Here is a 27,433-nt window from a genome sequence, read left to right as displayed (position 1 = left end):
ATGATGTTCATTTAAAAATTCATCTGAAAAAAGAGAAGTTTTAAAAGACTTTTATGTATACTAGAAGGAGAAATAACAGACATAGCCTTCTTAATGGATTTAAAAAATAAAATCTCTTATGTTATCAGGAACACTCTGAAAATTAGATGTTGACGGAACAGCAACAGGTAATGTAACAGTACTAAAGGAAATTTTATCTGCATTAATAAGTTTGACATGACATGCAATACAAACAACAGCTGGAGAAACAGATACCAAATGTTTATAGCAGATACACTTAGCTTGGTAGCTCCAGCACTGGGCAGTGATTTTCCTGAAGTATCTTCTGACTCAGTTGCAACGTGGAACATCTTGCAATATGTAAAAGAAAAAAACAACATATAAAGCAAAATTGATCAAATTCCTTAAATGACAGTTTCAGGAATGGGAAAAAAATGCCAGTGAACAAGCTTCTAGCAACCAGAAGCAATAAATAATGAGACTTAAATAATGTGGAGACAAAAGTGACGCCCATATTTTTTAGCGCCAAAAAAGATGCCCACATTATTTGGCGCCTAAATGACGCCACATCCGGAACGCCGACATTTTTGACGCAAAAAAAGTCAAAAATGACGCAACTTCCGGCGACACGTATGACGCCGGAAACAGAAAAAAATTTTTGCGCCAAAAAAGTCTGCACCAAGAATGAGGCAATAAAATAAAGCATTTTCTGCCCCCGCGAGCCTAACAGCCCACAGGGAAAAAGTCAAATTTTTTAAGGTAAGAAAAAATGATTGAAACAAATGCATTTATCCCAAATATGAAACTGACTGTCTGAAAAATAAGGAATGTTGAACATTCTGAGTCAAGGCAAATAAATGTTTGAATACATATATTTAGAACTTTTTAAACAAAGTGCCCAACCATAGCTTAGAGTGTCACAGAAAATAAGATTTACTTACCCCAGGACACTCATCTACATGTTTGTAGAAAGCCAAACCAGTACTGAAACGAGAATCAGCAGAGGTAATGGTATATATAAGAGTATATCGTCGATCTGAAAAGGGAGGTAAGAGATGAATCTCTATGACCGATAACAGAGAACCTATGAAATAGACCCCGTAGAAGGAGATCACTGCATTCAAATAGGCAATACTCTCCTCACATCCCTCTGACATTCACTGCACGCTGAGAGGAAAACCGGGCTCCAACTTGCTGCGGAGCGCATATTAACGTAGAATCTAGCACAAACTTACTTCACCACCTCCATCGGAGGCAAAGTTTGTAAAACTGAATTGTGGGTGTGGTGAGGGGTGTATTTATAGGCATTTTAAGGTTTGGGAAACTTTGCCCCTCCTGGTAGGAATGTATATCCCATACGTCACTAGCTCATGGACTCTTGCTAATTACATGAAAGAAATGAGGCTCAGTAGTGTGTGTGTGGCCTCCACATGCCTGTGTGACCTCCCTACAACGCCTGTGCATGCTCCTGATGAGGTGGCGGATAGTCTCCTGAGGGATCTCCTCCCAGACCTGGACCAAAGAATCTGCCAACTCCTGGACAGTCGGTGGTGCAACGTAAAGTTGGTGGATGGAGCGAGACATGATGTCCCAGATGTGCTCAATTGGATTCAGGTCCGGGGAACGGACGGGTCAGTCCATAGCATCAATGCCTTCATCTTGCAGGAACTGCTGACACACTCCAGCCACATGAGGTCTAGCATTGTCTTGCATTAGGAGGAACCCAGGGCCAACCGCACCAGCATATGGTCTCACAAGGGGTCTGAGGATCTCATCTCGGTACCTAATGGCAGTCAGGCTACCTCTGGCGAGCACATGGAGGGCTGTGCAGCCCCCCCAAAGAAATGCCACCCCACACCATTACTGACCCACTGCCAAACCGGTCATGCTGGAGGATGTTGCAGGCAGCAGAATGTTCTCCACAGCGTTTCCAGACTCTGTCACGTCTGTCACATGTGCTCAGTGTGAACCTGCTTTCATCTGTGAAGAGCACAAGGCGGCAGTGGCGAATTTGCCAAACTTGGTGTTCTCTGGCAAATGCCAAACGCCCTGCACGGTGTTGGGCTGTAAGCACAACCCCCACCTGTGGACGTTGGGCCCTCATACCACCCTCATGGAGTCTGTTTCTGACCGTTTGAGCAGACACATGCACATTTGTGGCCTGCTGGAGGTCATTTTGCAGGGCTCTGGCAGTGCTCCTCCTGTTCCTCCTTGCACAAAGGCGGAGGTAGCGGTCCTGCTGCTGTGTTGTTGCCCTCCTACGGCCTCCTCCACGTCTCCTGATGTACTGGCCTGTCTCCTGGTAGCGCCTCCATGCTCTGGACACTACGCTTACAGACACAGCAAACCTTCTTGCCACAGCTCGCATTGATGTGCCATCCTGGATGAGCTGCACTACCTGAGCCACTTGTGTGGGTTGTAGACTCCATCTCATGCTACCAATAGAGTGAAAGGACCGCCAGCATTCAAAAGTGACCAAAACATCAGCCAGAAAGCATAGGAACTGAGAAGTGGTCTGTGGTCACCACCTGCAGAACCACTCCTTTATTGGGGGTGTCTTGCTAATTGCCTATAATTTCCACCTGTTGTCTATCCCATTTGCACAACAGTATGTGAAATTGATTGTCACTCAGTGTTGCTTCCTACGTGGACAGTTGGATTTCACAGAAGTGTGATTGACTTGGAGTTACATTGTGTTGTTTAAGTGTTCCCTTTATTTTTTTGAGCAGTGTATATATATATATATATATATATATATATATATATATATATATATATATATATATATATATAGCACACAGAGAAAGTTCAGCACTCACTCACAAGCTCTCAACTAAGAAAAAAAGCAGCAATAGAAGAGTTAGTTACCGCATGTGGCCAAATGGGAAAAGCCCAGGTACCTCGTCAAGGTCTCCTCCAAAAACCTGGGGCCCTAAACAGCCACACAATGCAGGCTCACAATCAAACAACTGTGAAAAAATGGAGGGTTCACAGGCTTATGTAATCTTCCCAATCATATACAAAACACGGGTGGGGTCAGCACTCTCAGGCCGTACCAGGTACACATCCTATGACCCTGTAACATGCACAGCCCTGGGTGCAAAACAGCACTCTCAGTAAGCTGCAATGTCACCAGAGTCACAGGCAGTTAACCCCAGACAGGTCTGGGTGCAAGGCCCAAACAGGGAAAATTACAAAAAAATAATACATTAATATAGCACACAGAGAAGTCCAGCACTCACTCACAAGCTCTCAACTAAGATAAAAAGCAGCAATGGAAGAGTTAGTTACCGCATCTGGCCAAATGGGAAAAGCCGGGTACACATCCTATGGGCCTTGCACCCAGACCCAGACCTGGGGGGGGGGAGAGTGCTGTTTTGCACCCAGGGCTGTGCATGTTACAGGGTCATCATAGGATGTGTACCCGGTCCGGCCTGAGAGTTCTGACCCCACCCGTGTTTTGTATATGTTTATGGAGATTACATAAGCCTGTGCACCCTACATTTCTTTCACAGTTGTTTGATTGTGAGCCTGCATTGTGTGGCTGTTTAGGGACCCAGGTTTTTGGAAGAGACCTTGACGAGGTACCTGGGCTTTCACATTTGGCCAGTTGCGGTAACAAGCTCTTCCATTGCTGCTTTTTATCTTAGTTGAGAGCTTGTGAGTGAGTGCTGGACTTTCTCTGTGTGCTATATTAATGTATTATTTTTTTTGTAATTTTCCCTGTTTGGGCCTTGTACCCAGACCTTTCTGGGGTTAACTGCCTGTGACTCTAGTGACAGTGCAGCTTCCTGAGAGTGCTGTTTTGCACCCAGGGCTATGCATGTTACAGGGTCATAGGATGTGTACCCGGTCCGGCCTGAGAGTGCTGACCCCACCCATGGAAGTCAATGGAGAAAAAAAGTTTGAAAAAAACACCCCAATCTCACGCAAACCCGACATAAAAAAATGTGAATATTTCATATTCCAATTTTCTTTATGTAACGGAATATGCTCTATTTATTCATAATTCAAGGGCCATGATACCCAAATGTTGAAACACTTGAAAGTGCTGCAGCATAGCTGTAAAAAGCTGACTAGAAAATTTCACCTGAACATCTCTATGTAAAAAAGAAAGATATTTTACCTCAAAAGTTCCTCAGTAGCCACATCCCATTGTAAAGGACTTCTAAGCAGCAAATCAGTATGTCTGTCCCAGGACAGCTAAGGGAGTGAGCTTATGTGCACACTCATTTTATTTCCCTATTCAGTCTAAGGAAGTTTACTATGAAATCTCATGAGAGTTAAGTGAAATCTTATGAGATCACAGTAAAAGAGTTCATGACCTCAGCACTGCTGATGCTGATTGGCTGCTGTTCTTTTTTTCATTTTTTTATTTTTACCTGCAGCTGGGCAGCAGTTGAATATAACTTTTTACACAGAACTTACTCTGCTAAGCTGAGGAAATTGTGAGGTAAAATATCTTCCTTTATATAGAGATGTTCAGGTGATATTTTCCTGTCAGCTTTTTACAGTTGTACTTCATCAGTTATAAGTTATTTAGCATATGAGTATTATGTCCCTTTAAGTATCTCTACATATTTATGATGTTTTTTTAAAATGAATATATACTTAAATACATAATTAACACTTTAACATTGAGATATATATCTTTGAGCCCTTATGACTTTTGTTTGCAATATTTTTTTTAAATCATTTTTTTAAACAGTGTTATTATAAGTGTACTTTTTAATGTATTTTTGACGTTTTTTGTAACACTTTTTATTTCCGGCAAACAGTTAACCACAACTAATGAGACTAGCAAAAATTGTAATTGCGCTCAACTTGTAATATCAGTGCAATTTAACAGGCGCACAAACGATCGTGAAAACCATCATTTGCGCACCACTTGTAATCTAGCCCTAAATAAATGCCAGACAGAATCTTGTACTGAAAGCAAAAATTAGTTTAAATATCGAAGAAAGAAAAGTAAAATTTTATTCTCCATAAAGTAATTGGTGTTTCCATAGTGTAACCTAGATTTCTTTAAGGTTTAAAAGCCTGTGATGAAGCCAATTAGGAAAATGTATAATTGAGGTGAAAACTGACTATCTTGGAGAAACTCGCTCGCTCTCGTCGATTCACAGTCCCTTCTGACACATGAATGGTCTCGCGATAGAAGGGGTGGGCTTTACACACTCAATACGGGCAGCAGATCCTGTTTGTCCACTGACCGTATGTAGAGAAAGCGAGCCAACAGCTTCTCGAGTTGAGAAGCTTGTCTGCTCGACCCCTAGTACATGGTTGCCTAAGAGTTTCTTTGGGAAAATGGTCCTTGACTAATTCTTTATACGTATGTCAATTATGTTCTCATGATTTATTTATTGCACCATTGCAAATTAGTGTTGAGTAAGGAATGTTTCAGCATATTCATTAAATGGACATTAAACACAAACAACATTTTATAATCATAGTATCTAGGTTATTTCCCCCCTCCATCTAGTCATGGATGCTGCCATGTTGAAATTTATTTTTCACTGCATTCCCGTGCTGACCTGTTTGCACATGTGCAGCAAGTCTCCTTCAGATGCCTGAAGTGTAATTTAGGTTACAAAATGGTGGCCCCCCACGATTAGAGGGAGGTGCATGAAATGTATTTAGTGTCCCGTTAAAAAAAATGTTTCTTTTATTCTAAGTGGTTGACAAATATTGGATCTTTTCCAGATAAGCCCCGCCAAAAAGTTAACCCCCGCCACCCAAAAAAGATAATAAAAAAAGAGGATATGAAACTGAAATGAAACTTGTACTACTGCCTCTTCCTTTTCTTTGGTACACCTTGAAATTTGACTGCGATAACTTTGCATACATCAATAAACAGTAAGAAACAAAACTGCACAATTTAAAACAAATAGCCCCATATAGCTAAATACAGGAGCAGTTCCGGCACATATGAGTTAGAGATATCTGTGGTATAGTGTATGAATCTTCCCACACCACGAGCAAGTTTTACCTGTATGTGGTGAGTACAGACTTGTTAACCAGCACAACGAGGAACGAGCAGACTCCATAGAGCACTGCTGAGAGGATCCGTGCTTTCTGGGAGGGCTGTGTGCCAGAAGACATGTTCCCTGTGCAGGTGCATAAGCACAACTGTCATTCACCTGTTGCTAACTAAGCAGTCATAGCTCACACTGGAAGTCGCCTAGCCCCACCTTAATGCACAGGTGACTGCAGAGAGGGAGTGCATTGCTTGTAGGAAGTGGCTTGGCACGATCTGCTTCCACTATCTATGATCTCACATAGAAAATGTTCCGTACTCCTCTAAGCAATGGATACGAAACAAACAAGTTTAGCAGGATTATAGAGCGAAGTGTACCGTTTAGCCATTATCAAAAACAATTTAATATTATTAATAAGGAGTTGTTTTTATGGTGCGCGATCTAGACATCAGAAATAGTGGCGGGGCTTAACTTTTCGCGCGCACACTTTTTGCATTAGTGGCGGGGCTTATCTGGAAAAGATCCCAAATATTTAACATTTATTAATGCAAATAAATTTAAAAAAAATACAATTTGAAAAATACAATTTGAAAACAATGACACAGGGATGTTGAGGTCAAAACTAAAATGTATAATTACAAATAGAAACAACAACATTATTGTAGACACTGCTGACATATAGGGGCCAAATGATCAAGCTCCGAATGGAGCTTGATGCCCCCATTTCCATGCGAGCCTTCAGGCTTGCCGGAAACAGCAGTTATGTAGCAGCGGTCTTTAGACTGGTCCGCCTGCTCTGAGGCTGCGGATATCAATCCGCCCGATCCTATACAATCTGGCTTATTGACACCCCCTGCTAGCGCTGATTGGCAGGGGTCGGCATTGCACAAGCAGTTCACAAGAATGATAAATACTGACAGCGTATGCTGTCAGCATTCATCGATGTCTGTCGGACATGATCCGCTGAGCGGATCATGACGGACAGACTAATGATAAATCGGCCCCATAGTGACCAAGACACGAGCAATACTGAGCTTAAAATGCTCTCATGGAAAGGAGTTAAATTTCAACAAAGGATACAAAGAGAAATAAGTATACTTCACAATAGCATTAAAGTATAACGGCTAGATTACGAGTCTTGCGTTATGAGTAAAAAAGCAGCGTTAAGTCTTGCAGATTTAGGGGCACCGCACACTTTTTTGGCCTTACCGCAAATCAACTTACGCAATTTGCGTATAGGCTTTTTTCAATGGGACTTCCATAGCGCCGGTATTACAAGCTTGTCCTGAGAGGCCAAAAAGTGAGCTGTACACCCTATCCCGTCAAGATTCATACCGCATTTTAAAGTCAGTATTTATGAGTTTTACACTACAAAGCCGTAGCATAAAACTTATAACTAAAGTGCTAAAAAGTACACTTACACCCATAAACTACCTATTAACCCCTAAACCGAGGCCCTCCCGCATCGCAAACTCTAAAATAAAATTATTAACCCCTAATCTGTCACTCCCGACATCGCCACCAATTAGTTTAAAGATCTTGTAATTTGTTTTTAATTTTCTGTAATTAGTGTTTGTTTTTGTAATTTAGCTAATTGTTTTGAATTTAATTAATTGTATTTAATTTAGGGAATTTATTTAATTGTAGGGTTAGGCTAGGTGTTAGTGTAACTTAGGTTAGGTTTTATTTTACAGGTCAATTTGTTAAAATAAAAATAAACCCTAAAATAGCTACAATGTAACTATTAGTTATATTGTAGCTAGTTTAGGGTTTATTTTATAGGTAAGTATTTAGTTTTAAATAGTAATAATTTAGGTAATAATTGTAGGTTTTATATTTAAGTTAGGGGGTGTTAGGGTTAGACTTAGGTTTAGGGGTTAATAAATATAATATAGTGGCGGCGACGTTGGGGGCGGCAGATTAGGAGTTAATAAATGTAGGTAGGTGGTGGCGATGTTAGGGGCGGCAGTTTAGGGGTTAATAATATTTAACTAGTGTTTGCGATGCGGGAGTACGGTGGTTAAGGGGTTAATATGTTTATTATAGTGGCGGCGACGTTGGGGGCGGCAGATTAGGGGTTAATAACATTATGTAGGTGTCGGCGATGTTGTGGGCAGCAGATTAAGGGTTAATAAATATAATGTAGGTGTCGGCGATGTTGGGGGCAGCAGATTAGGGGTTCATAAGTATAATGTAGGTGGCGGCAATGTCCGGAGTGGAAGATTAGGGGTTAATAAGTATAATGCAGGTGTCGGCGATGTCGGGGGCAGCAGATTAGGGGTTAATAAGTGTAAGATTAGGGTGTTTAGACTCGGGGTTCATGTTAGGGTGTTAGGTGTAAACATAAAATGTGTTTCCCCATAGGAATCAATGGGGCTGCGTTACTGAGCTTTACGCTGCTTTATTGCAGGTGTTAGGCTTTTTCTCAGCCGGCTCTCCCCATTGATGTCTATGAGGAAATTGTGCACGAGCACGTACAACCAGCTCACCGCTGACTTAAGCAGCGCTGGTATTGGAGTGCGGTATGGAGCACAATTTTGCTCTGCGCTCACTTCTTGCCTTTTAACGCCGGGTTTATAAAAACCTGTAATACCAGTGCTGTAGGAAAGTGAGCGGTGACAATAATGTGCAAGTTAGTACCGCACCCCTCATAACACAAAACTCGTAATCTGGCCATAAGTATTTTAATTACATTTCCAAAAATCTGCAAAATGACTTACACTTTAGTGTTCCCAAGTGAAGGTTTCTCCACAACCCCCCCCCCCCCCCCTTATCAGTGTCCTAGTCCAAACCCTGAGGTATCATGTAGTGTGCATGTGAGGATAATTACTTATGCAAGTAAGGGGGGGGGTGAGGAGGGACATCAGGTTCTACTATTGTTTGTTGCCAAGAGGCTTGCTCATTTACATGGGGATGATGTCACATGAATTGTGAAAGCTTTAGCATTATACTGAGCACTGCTTTAGTCAGGTGCCACGTGACTCTGTCCCCACGTCAGGTGCCATGTGGCTCTGCATTCTGCAGAAGCTATTGCCTGGATAGCACCTTCCATACATGGAAATGCCCAGGGGGAGCTTACTGCAAACAAAACTATGCCTGAATTAAAGAGGTTAATGAGGGTTAAAATAGAAACCTTTTTGCAGGTAAGCTTTGGCTGCATTATATATTTAGGAACTTATGTTAGTTTATACTGTTTTATGTCCCTTTAAATATGGGTTATATATATATATATATATATATATATATTCCGTATATACTGATACTTACGGATCCGACCCTGCACCATATATTGAATATTTGATATCACCCCAAAGTCCTGAGTCCAAGTCAGTGGCCTAAAAAAATAAAAATTAAACATTAATTATAATCAAAGCACCATAAAAATCCACTACTTTTATATTACAGTCTTCTGGACTGTGCTAGCTCATGTTCACATTAAGAAACATTTCTGTTAATCCTTGTATTTTATAAAATGCTTTTAGTGAAATATGAAATACATTGTTGTAGGGGATTCCAAGCTCAAGTGCATTTCTTCCACACCAGGCAAGAAAATTAGAGGTATATGCCTGAATCATCCTTTGCTCTCAAACAGTTAAAGAGGCATTTTAATACAAAAATGAAATGCTAGATCATGACATGTTGCATTAATGTCCTTGGCAACTTTGTGATTGACCCCTGCAAAGTCTTTCTTAAGAGCCACAAAAAATAGCAGCTCCTGTGTAGGACACAGCTTGTTAGCCAATTATGGACTGCAAATACATTTAGCCATGTCTATCTTAGGATCTGCAATTTAGCTATTCAATTCCTTAGTCAACATTAGCATAGCTGTGTGTCTACATCTTAAAATTTGAGGATGAAAATGTTTCTTATGTGATTCAGACAGAGCATACAATTTTAAAAAAGTTTACAATTTACTTCTATATCAAATGGGCTTTGTTCCTATAATATTCTGTGTTAAAGAGATATCTAGGTAGGCATCTGGAGCAAAACATGACAGGAAATAGTGCTGCCATCTAGTGCTCTTGCAAATAGATAAACAGAGAATAAAACGTTTCAAGCCTGCAATAGGCCCTTAGTCATGTATGTATAAATGACTAAGGGCCTATTGCAGGCTTGAAATGCTGTATATTCTGTTTGGACCTAACAATGTAACAATAAAGGTATTTTAAAAGAGTTGGAGGCTGGATTCTACATGAATGCTAGTGAGCATTTGGCAAGTCTGTGACTCCCTGCCCCAGTTTGAGGTGTGCTGTTTTCCATTTTTTTAATGAAAGAGTTTTTTATACACACATGCCTTAAATTATTTTAAAAAGTAGGAAAGAAAGGTAGGGGGAGTTGCTCTGTATGGGGAAAAAAATATAAAGGGTACTGAAATCAAACTAATGATAATATGATTTTTTTTGGGGTAACTGTGGAAACTGGGGTAAAACATGCTTAGAATAGGGGTTGTATATAGGCCTCCATTACAGGATGAAAGACTGGACAATCTGTTAATAGAATAAATAATCAAAATTACCATGAAGGGTAAGGTTATAGTAGTCGGGGACTTAAATATGCAATATATAGACTGGTAGAGACCCAGTAATAGTTAAGCTAGAAGCAGGTGTATTCTTAAATACTTGTAAGGGAAATCATCCCAATGGAGTGATTGGTAAAAGGAAGCAATACACAATTAAGCTATATTATATGTAGTTCTGACAAACTGATTTTGTATCAGATGTGTCTATGGGTATTCAGTATTCTCTTTGGTTTAGTATTAACATGAAAGCATTGTCCACACACACTAAAACAAAGTTTTAGACTTTAGGAAGGCCGATATTTCATACATGGGAAAATACCTAAAAAACTCTTAAATACCAAGGTACAAGTACAGTAGGAATTTTTGAAGGGTGCAATTTTAGATGGAACTGCACACTGTATTAGGCATTGTAAAAGTAAAAGAAAGAGGAAACCAATCTGGTTTTCCAAAGAAGTAGCACATGCTGTAAAGACAAAAAAAAGATATTTTATACAAAAAAATGAAAATATGCAGACTCCAACACACAAAAAATGACTAAACAGTCAAATGTGAAGACTAAAGCTTGTGCAGAAGAGAAGATAGCACAGCAAGGGGGGCATAGGGGCAAAACCTTATTTAGATATATAATTGAAAGGAGAAAAATTAAGGGTTGAATAGTAAAACACAAGACAGTTGATGGTAGAATAATGGAATGAGATAAGTAAATTGCAGACTGTCTCAATGGTCACTTCTGTTCTGTCTCCAGAAAAGATTATGAAGACAGAACAACTACATTAAGAGATGTTACTATAAATAGAAATGGGCTTAGCACTAATCTTTTTACAGAGGATGAGGTTTTACTGGCATTATCAAAAATAAAAGTAAAAAGTCAGTAGGTGTTTTAAAGTTTTGTTTAATCAATCACTATTGATAGGAGTTATTCCAGATGATTGGAGAATAGTGAATATAGTGGAAATATTTTAAGTGGAAATTCACTTAAAATAAAGAATTAAGACAAGCAATTTAGAGGTCCAAAAAGCATGGCTTTACTACAGGAAGATAATGTCAGACTAATCTGACTAATATTATTGACCATTTTGTTTTTACATATTTATCAGCAAAGAGCTACAGGGGAAGGTATGTCTATTTGTAATAGAAGTGATGTTCCAGGGGGATGGACCAAATCAGAAGTGATATCAAATAATTTTAGGATTGAAAAAATAACTAGGAACTAAAGTTTAACATCACAAAATTACACATGTAAGAAAGAAAGTTTAATTACAGACTCAATGATACTTTACTGTATATAACAAAAGAGGAACAGAACTTCCTTAATTATTCATTCAAATTATTTCAAACTTGGTAAACAATGTAGTATTGCAGTAAGGTTAGTAGAATATGTTGGTTGTATAAGTAGTTATTTGCATCGGGTTTTTATGCTACTTTACAGGAAATGGCCGGTATTTTTAAGGTTTATGTTAAGGTTTAAAATAAAGCTTAAATATAGAAATAAGACACAATCGCGGAGGTATAATTAGTAAATATAGGTTGCTCATGGACTTGTTCCTGATAAACTTGAAACAAATTATGAAAACTTAGTTTTGTTTACAATGAAACAATAAACCACACTTTACACTGGTCAATTAAACAGAATAATTAAAGTGAGGAATTCTATGAATATGTGACTATTGTTATCAATACAGAGATCACACTTTGGTCACAAGTATATACAGATCAGATAGGATAAATCCCACACTAGAGGGGACATAGATGAGACCAGCCATCATGTCCTTATCTGGAATATCTGAATAGCTTGAATCAGCCAACAAAATATAATTATAACCTTACAATCTAATGATGACTAAACAGCTTCTTTATATTAAATAGGATATATATGATATATATAAAGAGCCATACTAGTCGAAAGTTGAGTCATGTGACTAGCATTGCTGTTTGGATCAGCAGCAGTTTCTGCTCAGGCCCCGCATAGCGGTACTTCTACTGTGTGCTTAACCTCTTTGCGGTTTTACATTGTCTTAAAATTACATGATCTAACAAATTTAGAGCATGTAATTTCTCGACTATTATGGCCCTTTAATACAAATGCACTTTTTTTGAGCCTACGTCATTATGTTCTCTTGGATAGGCCTCCACAAAGGATACCAAGAGGAAAAATGGAAAGACTTTTGTTTTTAATATTTTATACTCACTGTCGGAATCATGATATTTTAATTTTCACTTCCATGCCCCTTTAATGTAAAAAAACCTAAATTTCTGGACAATTTTATTTAACGTAAAAAAAATAAACCTTTAAGGTTTCAGATATGAACATGCAATCTTAAACAACTTTTCCGTTTACTTCTGTTACCTAATTTGTTTCATTCTCTTGATATCATTTGTTATTATCATTTGTTAAAAATGATAAAAACCTAGGTAGGCTCAGGAGGAACTAGCTGTTGATTGGTGGCTGCACAAATGCCTTTTTTATTGCCTCGCTAGATACTCTTAGCCACCTCCAAGTAGTTAATTGTTGCTTCTTCAACAAAGGATGTCAATGGAATAAAGCAAATTTGATAACAAAGGTAAATTGGAAAGTTGTTTAAAATTGTATGTTCTATTTGAATCATGAAAGAACAGTTTTGGGTTTCATGTCCCTTTAAGGAGACATCACCAAGATGATAACAATGTAATGTCAAATTGTAATACCTTTTGTAGAAGCAGTGAATGAAAATGAAATTATTTAACCAGCAATAATATACATTGCCCTGGACAAATCAGCATTTCTTTCTCCACAATCTTGTTTTGTTTCCTTCAGAATAAATAAGCATCAACAAGGCTCCAGACTCGGCTCTAAAAGGATTATTGCCTTCTGCTTTGAGGATCAGGCTGTGGATTCACTAATCTCTTGTAAAAACATTGCCTGCAGCTCCTTGTAGCTTAAATAATTATTGTTTGGAATAAAGATGACTATTGTCCTTTGGGGACACAGAACTAACTCAGAGAACAGAAATGATATTCGAGTTGAAAAGCAGGTACGGAAATTAATTCTTATGTTTATCAGTGGAGAATCTGGAGATCTGATAACAAATAATAATGTGCACCAGGAAGACACTGTATTATTTAGACAAATCCATAAAAAAATCAGTCTCAATTTAAGTTATGGTGAGTAAAAAACTCCCCTAGTGTGAGTATATTGACACACTATACTGGTGTAACTCATTTTATTGCGCTTTGCAGATAATGTGTATTTTACAAATTGATGGTTTGTGGCAACTCTGCATCGAGCAAGTCTATGAGCACCACTTTTCCAACATATAAACACATAAATACACGTCTACATACACACACATATATACACACACACACACACACAAGCTTATGACTTGCTGAAGGCTCAGATTTGCTTTATTGCGGTGGTCTGGAACCGTACCCGCAATATCTCTGAGGTATGTCAGACTAATCTCAGGTATGCCTGTATATCATTGTATAGCCCATCTGCATAGCCTTTCACAGAAAACCTGAATTGCCAGTGTTTTTCCGCTAGAGCAGAGGACTGTGGGTGAGTATATGCAAATTAGCTACAAAATGCCCAACATTGTAAAGATGGGCTGTACAATGATTTATTGGTGTAAAAATGAATGAATGCAGAACAGTTGTTTCTAGGATAATGGAAAGGTTCATATGTATGTGTATATATGTGTATGTGTGAGTACATATGTATATATGTGTATGTGTGAGTACATATGTATATATGTGTATGTGTGAGTACATATGTATATATGTGTATGTGTGAGTACATATGTATGTCTATTTATGTGTATGTGTGTGTACATATTTATGTATATGTGTGTACATATGTATGTGTATGCATTTGTATGTATGTGTGAGTACATATCTATGTGTGAGTACATATGCATGTATGTGTGAGTACATATGTATGTCTATGTATGTGTATGTGTGTGTACATGTGTATGTGTGAGTACATATGTATGTGTATATATGTGTATCTGTGTACATATGTATGTGTGTGTACATATGTATGTGTGAGTACATATGTATCTGTATGCATGTGCAGTGGTTGTGTGAGTACATATGTATGTGTATATATGTGTATGTGTGTACATATCTATGTGTGAGTACATATCTCTGTGTGAGTACATATGTATGTCTATGTCTATGTATGTGTATGTGTGTGTACATATGTATGTGTGTGTATGTGTGAGTACATATGTATGTATATATGTGTGTACATATGTATGTGTGTGTACATATGTATGTGTGAGTACATATGTATGTGTATATATGTGTATGTGTGTACATATGTATGTGTGTGTACATATGTATGTGTGAGTACATATGTATGTGTATGCATGTACAGGGGTTGTGTGAGTACATATGTATGTGTATGCATGTGCCGGGGTTGTTTGAGTACATATGTATGTGTATATATGTGTGTGTGTGTACATATGTATGTGTGTGTACATATGTATGTGTATATGTGTGTGTACATATGTATGTGTCAGTACAAATGTATGTGTGTGTATGTATGTGCGTACATATGTATGTGTGTATATGTGTGTGTGTACATGTGTATGTGTGTGTACATATGTATGTGTGTATACATATGTATGTGTGTATATGTGTATGTGTTTTATGGTGAGTAAAAAAGATGAGTAAAAAACTCCCCTATTGTGAGTATATTGACACACTATACAGGTGTAACTCATTTTATTGCGCTTTGCAGATATTATGTATTTTACAAATTGATGGTTTGTGGCAACTCTGCATCAAGCAAGTCTATCAGCGCAACTTTTCCAACATATAAACACATATAAACACATAAATACACGTCTACACACACACACACACACACACATATATATATATATATATATATATACACACACACACAAGATTATGACTTGCTGAAGGCTCAGATTCACTTTATTGCGGTGGTCTGGAACCGTACCCGCAATATCTCTGAGGTAGGGATGGGCGAATGTTTCGCAACATTCGAAAAATGAAACGAATTTTAACACATTCGTTCGTTCGAATCAAATTTCGAATGTTTACATAACATTCTAACATTCGATTTTCGAATGTTCGGTTTCGAATTTTACGATTACATTCGAAAATATTAGTTTCGAAAAATTTGAATTTATATTTGTAATAGTATTTCTAATGCTTTCTTTAAATGTAATATTCGAATTATGCAATATTCGAATTAAATTTTTTTGAATTTATACGTTTGTAATAGTATTTCTAATGCTTTCTTTAAATGTAATATTCGAATTATGCAATATTCTATATAGAAACATTTAAAATTATATATTTGTATCTATTATGTATCAGTTTACTAGATTCCCTCCCTACCACATGAACTATTGAACTTCTGAATAGTATTTGTTAAATAGAATGTTAAATTAGAAATTTCGAATGTGGACATTCGATATAATTATAAACATTCGAATTCAAAAGTGACATTCGAAAACTGTAAATAGCATTCGATTATAGAATTTTTAAGAATATTCGTTCTTATCAACATCCGGATTTATAAATCGAATTTTGGTAAGAACATTCGTTCTAACATGCGAATTCGGAAATTTACACATTCGCCCATCCCTACTCTGAGGTATGTCAGACTAATCTGAGGTATGCCTGTATATCATTGTATAGCCCATCTGCATATCCTTTCACAGAAAACCTGAATTGACAGTGTTTTCCGCTAGAGCAGAGAACTGTGGGTGAGTATATGCAAATTAGCTACAAAATGCCCAACATTGTAAAGATGGGCTGTACAATGATTTATTGGTGCAAAAATGAATGAATGCAGAACAGTTGATTCTAGGATAATGGAAAGGTTCATATGTATGTGTATATATGTGTATGTGTGAGTACATATGTATATATGTGTATGTGTGAGTACATATGTATATATGTGTATGTGTGAGTACATATGTATATATGTGTATGTGTGAGTACATATGTATGTCTATTTATGTGTATGTGTGTGTACATATGAATGTGTATGTATTTGTGACTACATATCTATGTATGAGTACATATGTATGTGTGAGTACATATTTATGTGTGAGTACATATGTATGTGTGAGTACATATGTATGTGTGAGTACATATTTATGTGTGAGTACATATGTATGTGTGAGTACATATTTATGTGTGAGTACATATGTATGTGTGAGTACATATGTGTAAATTAAATCAATGTAAATATTTGCATAGAAAATTAGTACATCTAGGCAAGTATCCCCGCTTGCTTTTCCCCAGAAATTCTTACTATACAGTATTTCCAATGCACAAAAGAATAGTGGGTAAGATATGCAAATTAGGTATGCAAATTCTCAGTTTTTTTGCTTCAAAAATACTGTTTTGACACAGCGATCCTTTTAAACAGGATTATGACAGCAAACCAGAAATCATTCACTAGGAAAGCCTGTTTTGTTCTTTTTAGAACTCATCAGTAGGAGATAGATTTCTGGTTGCTGCATTGGAAAAACTATTTTCATGGTTAAACCAAAATTCATTAAAATTATGGGGGGAGATAAAAAACTGAAATTAAAATCCTCCATGTCTCAAAATTAAATCAATGTAAATATTTGCATAGAAAATTAGTACATCTAGGCAAGTATCCCCGCTTGCTTTTCCCCAGAAATTCTTACTATACAGTGTTTCCAATGCACAAAAGAATAGTGGGTAAGATATGCAAATTAGGTATGCAAATTCTCAGTTTTTTTGCTTCAAAAATACTGTTTTGACACAGCGATCCTTTTAAACAGGATTATGACAGCAAACCAGAAATCATTCACTAGGAAAGCCTGTTTTGTTCTTTTTAGAACTCATCAGTAGGAGATAGATTTCTGGTTGCTGCATTGGAAAAGCTATTTTCATGGTTAAACCAAAATTCATTAAAATTATGGGGGGAGATAAAAACTGAAATTAAAATCCTCCATGTCTCAAAATTAAATCAATGTAAATATTTGCATAGGAAATTAGTACATCTGGGCAAGTATTACCGCTTGCTTTCCCCCAGAAATTCTTAATATACAGTGTTTCCAATGCACAAGAGAATTGTGGGTAAGATATGCAAATTAGATATGCAAATTCTCAGTTCTTTTTGCTTCAAAAATACTGTTTTGACACAGTGATCCTTTTAAACAGGATTATGACAGCAAACCAGAAACCAGGTTAATTTCCTATGCAAATATTTACATTGATTTAATTTTGAGACATGGAAGATTTTAATTTCAGTATTTTATCTCCCCCCATAATTTTAATGAATTTTGGTTTATATATGTGTATATGTGTGAGTACATATGTATGTCTATGGCCCCAATTTATCAAAGGTCTTGCGGACCTGATCCGACACTGTGGATCAGGTCCGCAAGACCTCGCTAAATGCGGAGAGCAATACGCTCTCCGCATTTAACATTGCACCAGCAGCTCACAAGAGCTGCTGGTGCAACGCCGCCCCCTGCTGACTCGCCAGCAGCAGGGAGGTGTCAATCAACCCGATCGTATTCGATCGGGTTGATTTCCGGCGATTCCTGTCCACCTGCTAAGAGCAGGCGGACAGGGTTATGGAACAGCGGTCTTTAGACCGCTGCTTCATAAGTTGTGTTTCTGGCGAGTCTGAAAACTCGCCAGAAACACGGCCCTTCAAGCTCCATACGGAGCTTGATAAATGGGCCTGTATGTATGTATGTGTGTGTACATATGTATGTGTGTGTATATATGTGTGTGTGTCTACATAGGTATGTGTGTGTACATATGTATGTGTATATGTGTGTACATATGTATGTGTGAGTACATATGTATGTGTATATATGTGTATGTGTGTGTATATATGTGTGTGTGTCTACATAGGTATGTGTGTGTACATATGTATGTGTATATGTGTGTACATATGTATGTGTGAGTACATATGTATGTGTATATATGTGTATGTGTGTGTATGTGTGAGTACATATGCATGTGTATATATGTGTATGTGTCTACATAGGTATGTGTGTGTATATGTGTGTACATATGTATGTGTATGCATGTGCAGGGGTTGAGTGAGTACATATGTATGTGTATATGTGTGTGTACATATGTATGTGTATGTATGTGTGAGTACAAATGTATGTATGTGTGTATATGTGTGTGTACATGTATATGTGTGTGTACATATGCATGTGTGTATATGTGTATGTACATACATATGTATGTGTATGTGTGAGTACAAATGTGTGTGTGCATGTGTGTGTACATATGTATGTGTATATATGTGTATGTGTGTACATATGTATGTGTATTTATGTGTGAGTACAAATGTATGTGTGTACATATGTATGTGTGTATATGTGTATGTGTGTACATATGTATGTGTATTTATGTGTGAGTACAAATGTATGTGTGTACATATGTATGTGTGTATATGTGTATGTGTGTACATATGTATGTGTATTTATGTGTGAGTACAAATGTATGTGTGTACATATGTATGTGTGTATATGTGTATGTGTGAGTACAAATGTATGTGTGCACATATGTATGTGTGTACATATGTATGTGTGACTACAAATGTATGTATGTATGTATGTATGTATATGTGTGTGTACATATGTATGCGTATGTGTGTGTATATGTGAGTACATATGTATGTGTATTTATGTGTGAGTACAAATGTATGTGTGTACATATGTATGTGTGTATATGTGTATGTGTGTACATATGTATGTGTATGTGTGTATATGTGTGTGTACATGTATATGTGTGAGTACAAATGTGTGTGTGCATGTGTGTGTACATATGTATGTGTATATATGTGTATGTGTGTACATATGTATGTGTATTTATGTGTGAGTACAAATGTATGTGTGTACATATGTATGTGTGTATATGTGTATGTGTGTATATGTGTATGTGTGAGTACAAATGTATGTGTGTACATATGTATGTGTGTATATGTGTATGTGTGAGTACAAATGTATGTGTGTACATATGTATGTGTGACTACAAATGTATGTATGTATGTATGTATGTATATGTGTGTGTACATATGTATGCGTATGTGTGTGTATATGTGAGTACATATGTATGTGTATGTTAGCGCACTCTAGGCTTTCTCTCATTTTACTTTAGTATGGAAGTAAAAACGGATGCTTTATGGATTGTGCTCTAGTGATACAATTTTTACGGTCCATTTGTAATCTAGGCCATAGACAGCTACCGCCCAGACTGGTACTGAAATTGAAAGTTACAGCATACATGGGTATAAAATGAACAGCTACTTCACAAACTTTGGGGCCGATTTATCAAGCTCCGTATGAAGCTTGATGCCCCGTGTTTCTGGAGAGCCTTCAGGCTCGCTGGAAAAACAAGTTATGAAGCAGCAGTCTTAAGACCGCTGCTCCATAACCTGCCTGCCTGCTCTGAGGTGGCGGACAGACATCGGCAGAAATCAACCCAATCGAATATGATCGGGTTGATTGACACCCCATGCTAGCGGCTGCTTGGCCGCAAATCTGCAGGGGGTATATTGCACCAGCAGTTCACAAGAACTGCTTGTGCATTGATACGCTGTCGGCATTTATCAATGTGCAACGGACATGATCCGCAATATGTCCGCTCGCACAATGATAATTCAGCTGGACCTATGTTTTCCAGACTGTTACTAAGGGACAGCTACTTCCCATAATAGACTAGAACATTCTTTTTCAGAACTTACTGTTGCAGCTACTACATTGGAACCACCTGGAGAGTTTTCTGGGATCCTGGCAATGTAATACTCTGAAGGGAACGTTGGAGCATTATCATTAATATCCAAAAGATGAATGGTTATATCAGCTGTAGAGCTAAATTTTTCAGGAGTATTGACTTCAATGGCAAGAAGCTATAAAGATAATGATAAAGAAGAAAATATTAATTGAAGAATTCATAAATATGAATATTGAACAGTTTATTATTTAAAGGGACAGTCTACACCAAAATGTTTCTTATTTAAAAAGATAGATAATCCCTTTATTACCCATTCCCCGTTTTTGCATAACCAACACAGTTATATTAATATACTTTTTACCTCTGTGATTACCTTGTATCTAAGCCTCTGCAGAAAGCCTCCTTATCTAAGTGCTTTTGACAGACATGCAGTGTAGTCAATCAGTGAAGACTCCTAAATAACTTTACAGGAGTGAGCACAATGTTATCTATATGACACACATGAACTAACACTGTCTAACTGTGAAAAACTTTCAAAATGCTCTGAGCTATGAAGCGGTTTACAACGATTTAGAAATCACTTTGAGCCTAGCTAGGTTTAGCTTTTCAAAAATACCACCAAGGGAACAAAGCAAATTTGATGATAAAAGTAAATGGGAAAGTTGTTTAAAATTGCATGCCTTATGTGAAGCATGAAAGTTTAGTTTTGACTTTACTGTCCCCTTAAATTAACTACATTTATTTGTTTGATATCTGAAATTTACTGACTCATCTAAGCAAAATGTTTAAAGGAGTTACTGACATAAGATTGTTGAATAATGTGTTACTTTCAGACTACATAAGATATTGGTATTAACCAAAATGATGCTGCGACATGAACGTGAGTTTGCACCGATCTGGGGCCCGATCCGATATGCAGCGTCGCTCGCAAAAGCCGGCAACACCAAATTTTGCGCTGGTTTGGTATCCTATATACGGGATAACCTAGAAGTTATGCTCGTATATTTCTGCCTTCGGCCGTAGTTTTTTGGCCTATAGACAGGTATACCAAACCAGCGCAGTTTGGTATCCAATATACAGCGTAAGGACTTACGCAGCGAAAATGGAGAAATCTTACTCCATTTTCAACTCGCCACAAAATGCAGGCGTAGTAAGCCTTACGCTGTGTATTGGAGCCCCGTAACTCCCTAAACTGACTGCAAAATAAAACCTAACACCTAACGCATGCGCAATGTCAACCGCGATCCCCCTACGCATCCCTAATAAAGTGTTTAACCCCTAAACCGCCGCTCCCGGACCCCGCCGCCACCTACATTAAATGTCTTGAATATACTTGAATATGTAATATATAATTGGTAAAATGTTTGATTTTGCAGATGTTACTAATTTTGTTATTTCTTTTGTAACTATATTTCAATGTCAATTTGAGATTGTTTTTATTCCTGTTTTTTGTGTTTGTGGGCTTGAGATGGTTAATCTAATTGCTGCCTCAGCATATAAACATGTGGGATTGAGACTCAGATTTCAGTCTATGAGTAAGCACCAGTGAGGTGCGAAACATGTCAGACGTTCTGCTCTCAAGCTGCCATGTCTGTTAAATTCTTTTAAGATTTTGAATAAAATGCTTTTTTACAAAGATGTTTGCAGTAGTACCTGCCTAACCGCTTCCAGTTATTAAATGTCTAACCCCCTAATGTGATCCCCCTACACCGCCGCCATCTATATTAAAATTATTACCCCCTAATGTGAGCCCCCTACACCGCCGCCACCTATTTTAACTATATTACCCCCTAATGTGAGCCCCCTACACCGCCGCCACCTATTTAAACTATATTAACCCCTAATGTGAGCCCCCTACACCGCTGCCACCTATTTAAACTATATTAACCCCTAATGTGAGCCCCCTACACCGCCGCCATCTATATTAAAATTATTACCCCCTAATGTGAGCCCCCTACACTGCCGCCACCTATTTAAACTATATTACCCCTAATGTGAGCCCCCTACACCGCCGCCACCTATTTAAACTATATTAACCCCTAATGTGAGCCCCCTACACCGCCGCCACCTATTTAAACTATATTAACCCCTAATGTGAGCCCCCTACACCGCCGCCACCTATATTATATGTACTACCCCATAATCTGACCCCCTTACACCACCGCCACCTATATTAAAATTATTAACCCCTAATCTAATCCCCCTATACCGCCGCCAACTATATTAAATTTATTAACCCCTAAAATACTAAAATTTCCCTACCACTAAACCTAAGTCTAACCCTACAAATAGCCCTGAACATATTGAACATATACTTAAAAATATATGTATTTAAAATTATTCTTTTAGATTTAAACTAGTCAACTCAAAATCATAATGTTCAAGAATGGCATAATTTAGTAATCTAGATAGAGGTAATAATATAAAACACATTATTTTATTAAATACAGCTTCCTGCTATTCTATGCTAGTGTCTGAAAACGATTGACAAACAAGTTAGCATTTCCTGTGACACCTTGGCAACATTGTAGAAAGTCAGAAATGAGTAAACTGACATCCACAGATTAAACAGGTATGAAGACACATGCACAGTTCTGAGCCTATCTCAGTATGCTCTAATGGAAATTATCAAAGTTTCAACAAATGGTACCAATAAAATAAAATGGAGTTATTTTTTTCAATGAATCATGAAAAGCGAATTAGTTCACATTCTTTATAGGGAACTGAAACCCACATTTTTTTTCTTTTATGATTTACATATACCATAGATTTTAAAACAAATTTACATTTTACATCCATTATCGATTTTGCTTCAATCTCTTGGTATCCTTTATTGAAGGAGAAGCAATGCACTACTCAGAGCTAGCTGAACACATTGGTAAGCCAATGACAAGAGGCATATTTGTGCAGAAGCCAATCAGCAACTAGATCCTAGCTTCTAAGACTACCTAGGTATGCTTTTAAAAATAGAATACCAAGGGGTCCATTTATCATTGTGCGGACGACATGATCTGCTATAGCGAACCATGTCCGCCGCACATCGAAAAATGCCGACAGCATTTATCATTGCACCAACAGTTCTTGTGAACTGCTGGTGCAATACCGCCCCCTGCAGATTCGCTGCTAATTGGCCACTAGCAGGGGGTGTCAATCAACCCGATTGAATACAATGATTTCTGTTCGCCGCCTCAGAGCAGGTGGACAGGTTATGGAGCAGCGGTCTTTAGACCGCTGCTTCATAACTTGTGTTTCCGGCGACCCTGAAGGCTCGCCAGAAACACGAGGCATCAAGCTCCATACAGATCTTGATAAATAGACACCAAGAGTATAAAACAAATTACATAATAGAGCTAAATTCAAAAGTTGTGTAAAATTGTATGCCCTATCTGAATCATGAAAGAATGGGTTTCATGTCCCTTTAATGTAAGCGCCAACTGATGTTAGAGCCTATGATTTGCTGCATTAATCCTTTCTATTTTTACAAAAAGAGTACTGTAATCACATGCACACTCTTTGGGGCCAAATTATCAAGCTTCTGCACGAGCCTTCAGACTCATCGGAAACAGCCGTTATGAAGCAGAGGTCTAAAGGCCGCTGCTCCATAACTTGTCCGCTGCCTCTGAGGCCGCAGACATCAATCAGCACAATCCTATACGATCGGGCTGATTGACACCCCTTGCTAGCAGCCAATTGGCCGTGAATCTGCAGAGGGCGGCATTGCACAAGCAGTTCACTAGAACTGCTTGTGCAATGATAAATGCTGACAGCGTATCATGTCCGCTCGCACTTTGGTAAATTGGTCCCTTTGTCTCCATTAGACATAAGTTTTATTATTTCAATACAAATAGCATTACACAAAAAAATACAATGCTGTTCATGCAATGATCAATGTGGGCAGCACAATACTGCCCACTAGTCAAGATCACAGGCTGACAGGTTGCCAAATTGGGAACTCTGTCCACATGTACTTTTAAAAATGGAGGACAATGTGAATGTGAGTCCATTTAATTTGTTAAAATATTATCAAACAGTTCTTATAGAAAAGGTAAAGAGCTTGAAAACATATACATTGGGGGATATTTATCAAAGGTATGTTGGACCTGATCCAACAGTGCGGATCAGGTCCGACAGACCTCGCTGAATGCGGAGAGCAATACGCTCTCCATATTCAGCATTGCACCAGCAGCTCTTGTGAGCTGCTGGTGCAACGCCACTCCCTGCAGACTCGCGGCCAATCAGCCGCCAGCAGGGGGGTGTCAATCAACTCGATTGTACTGAATCGGGTTGAATTACGGCGATCTCTGTCCACCTGCTCAGAGCAGGCGGACAGCGTTATGGAGCAGCGGTCTTTAGACCGCTGCTTCACAACTGCTGTTTCTGGCGAGTCTGAAGACTCGCCAGAAACACGGGTCCTTAAGCTCCATCAGGAGCTTGATAAATGGACCTCCATGCATTTACTTTCCTTTCAATCATCCAAATATTAATTTTTTATGTAGGAGATATTAAAAGGAAATTACCTTAAAAGTAAGGAAATGGAATTTCTCGTAGTCAATTCCGGCAGAATTTTCTACTATTATTGTCACCTGAGCCTCGTTTAAAACAGTTTGCGGCACCACACGAAAAATACCAGCAGTTCCAACCAAACGCAGGTTAAATTTAGCATTTGCCCCCTGTGAAAAAAATAGATGCAAGTATTATTATTATTTTTTTAAAATATAGGTGCATACAGATTTGACATATTTTAAATTAACCTTTAAAATAAATGCTATATAAATTGAAGGGTGAATAGCCATAAAAGAAAGAGGGAAAATAATAGCTCTGTATCAGACAATAAACATTAACTTGAAGTACCTCTCAACCAATGAGCACTTGCAGGAAGTACCTCTCAACCAATTAGCTCTTGCAGGAAGTACTTCTCAACCAATGAGCATTAGCGGGACGTACCTATAAACCACTGAACATTAAATAGAAAGTACAACTGCTAGACCTGCTAGTACAACTTCACATTTTTTCAGTTTCAATATGTTCAAAAGATGCTCTTTCCAAGCTATGATAGACATGTAAGTGTACAATTTTCCTTTAAAAGGTTTCCAGGAAAACTTTAAAGGGAACTGGTGGGTGGAGCCTCACAAGCATTTTGAGGGTGGGGAGACCAGAGCACCTTCATTTTAAGAATAGAAGGGATTTATATTACCTTGCAAAATAATACATAGTGCTTGTTTAGATCAGAACACAGATCTCTTTGGCCAAAGCAAAAGAAACCAGAGAAATTTATTCCACCAGAAATTATTTTTATAACTAATATCCTAATCTAATCTTGATTTTCAAAATGGTTTTACACCATTTATTTTGTATACAGTACCTTCACAATACAGTGAAGTACCTATTTCTGAATATAGATAAAATGCATATATAAAAATATTTTAAATGTCCATTTTAAAACAGCTATGCTCAGTCATTCTCTCCTTCTGGCTTGCCTGATAGGTTCACTGCCTGATTATATCATACTGGTGGTATATACTTTTTTTATAAGTAATTATTGTGTTATACTTATTAGGTATACAAAACTTTGTATTTAAAGGGACAGTCAACACCCGACACAACCGGATTCCATATGTTTGTAACACAAATGAAGATCCGCCTGCACCGGCTCCCTTCTCTATTACCTCTTTCCTTGTCCTATGATTCCTTCCAAATACATACGTTACTCTAGTCGAAATATGGCCGACAATCTCCTCCCCCTCCTCCTTCTTCCCCATCTCACTTCCAAATCACGCTCGTTCATGAAGGAATTGATGACATGTCATTGAGCATATGTCATTGCGCATGCGCATTTGTAAACCAGCAATCGGACTTGAAACATCCAATTAATTAGATCGGTGTTAAGTAATACGGTACTGTTAAAAATATAATACGTGGGAAACTATTGGGGAGAATAAAGTTCCACTTTTTTGGTTCCTATTGAATTGTGCATGCGCAAAACGCTGTGAACAAGTTGAAAGTTTCTGACTGAGGATTCCATTCTGATTGGAGGATGGATTGAAAGAGAAGGTTAGTACGTAACCGTGGGGGGAGTTTGGCGGCCATATTTTGACTACATTAACGTATGTCTTTGGAAGGATTCCTAGGACAAGGATAGAGGTAATAGAGAAGGGAGCCGGTGCAGGTGGATCTTCATTTGCGTTACAGACATATGGAATCTGGTTGTGTCGGGTGTTGACTGTCCCTTTAATATTTGCAATTTTTGCCACTCTTTTATACATAGGTTGGATACTGTTTATTAAAGTTATGTAAAAAAGTATATAACTCTATATGACAAGTAGCAGAATTATATAGTATGTAATTACAAACTTTTGATTTATATAAACACTCCTTACCAATTGCCCTTATAATTATTTTTAGACAACCACTAGTAAGATGATTTTAACACTTCAAAACACCATCTAAACAGGACAGTCTTTAACACAGGGCAAAAGGGGCAGCTGCCCTGGGCCCAGTCTCTGTTGAGGGGCCCAATAGTCCTTAAAAAAAAAAAAAAAAATTTTTTTTTTTTTTTATGGTTCATACCAGACTGCTGATGTGACATGGGGAACACACACATTCAGTCCTAATACTGTCACAGTTCAAAGTACTCTGCTTATATTTTTTTTAAAAACTGTGCCAGACCGTGCCGGTGTCATCTGACATGCCAAGCTAGTGCCATGTGCTGTTTTAGATGTGCACTGTGCAGCACTGAATGCAAAGCCCTAACTCGGCATCCAGCCATTTCCCACTGCATCAGAAAAGGTCCTACTGGGGTTACCACTGTTACCAGGTAACTGCTCTGGTGGTGGGGATTGTTTCTGGGTAGGGCTAACTGTAGGCACATGCAGCAGAAAGCTGGAGCGGCAGGCACATGAGGATTTGAGCATCTGTGCAGCTGCATACACTGCTCTCTTCAGTCTTGAGGCTGTGTGACTCATCTCACACTGTATCCATGCAGCCTTGGACAGACAGCATCCAGTCTACTGGTCCCCTTAGCCCTGCTCTTTCTGCTGTGGCCCTAAGATAAACTAACTGAAGTTTGTTAGGGGAATAGTGCTTTGTAGAAAGGTGTCAGTGGGAAGAATAAGTGAGAGCACACACGCCCCTCCCCATGCAGCATTGTCTAGTTCAGGGTGAGAGGGAACTTGTTCCTAGCAAAGAAGAGACATGTGCTGGTGTGGCTGATGTATAGCGTCATGCTGATACTTCACAC

At 38.2% G+C, this 27,433-nt stretch overlaps 1 protein-coding gene across 1 annotated transcript in view; it reads right to left on the bottom strand.

Moving 5' to 3' along the window:
- Positions 1–27,433, bottom strand: part of CDHR1 (cadherin related family member 1) — a 75,334-nt gene that overhangs the window by 13,890 nt on the left and 34,011 nt on the right. Inside the window, exons 12-14 of the mRNA XM_053692874.1 lie at positions 24,714–24,866; positions 20,207–20,371; positions 9,246–9,313 (exon numbers count right to left, since the gene is read on the bottom strand). Coding sequence (XP_053548849.1) covers positions 9,246–9,313; positions 20,207–20,371; positions 24,714–24,866 — 386 coding nt within the window. The remainder of the gene's footprint in view (positions 1–9,245; positions 9,314–20,206; positions 20,372–24,713; positions 24,867–27,433) is intronic.

The sequence above is a fragment of the Bombina bombina genome, chromosome 9 (assembly GCF_027579735.1).
Source record: "Bombina bombina isolate aBomBom1 chromosome 9, aBomBom1.pri, whole genome shotgun sequence".
NCBI lineage: Eukaryota > Metazoa > Chordata > Amphibia > Anura > Bombinatoridae > Bombina > Bombina bombina.
The sequence above is the reverse complement of the archived record's forward strand: the minus strand, read 5'-3'. Positions and strand labels throughout refer to the sequence as shown.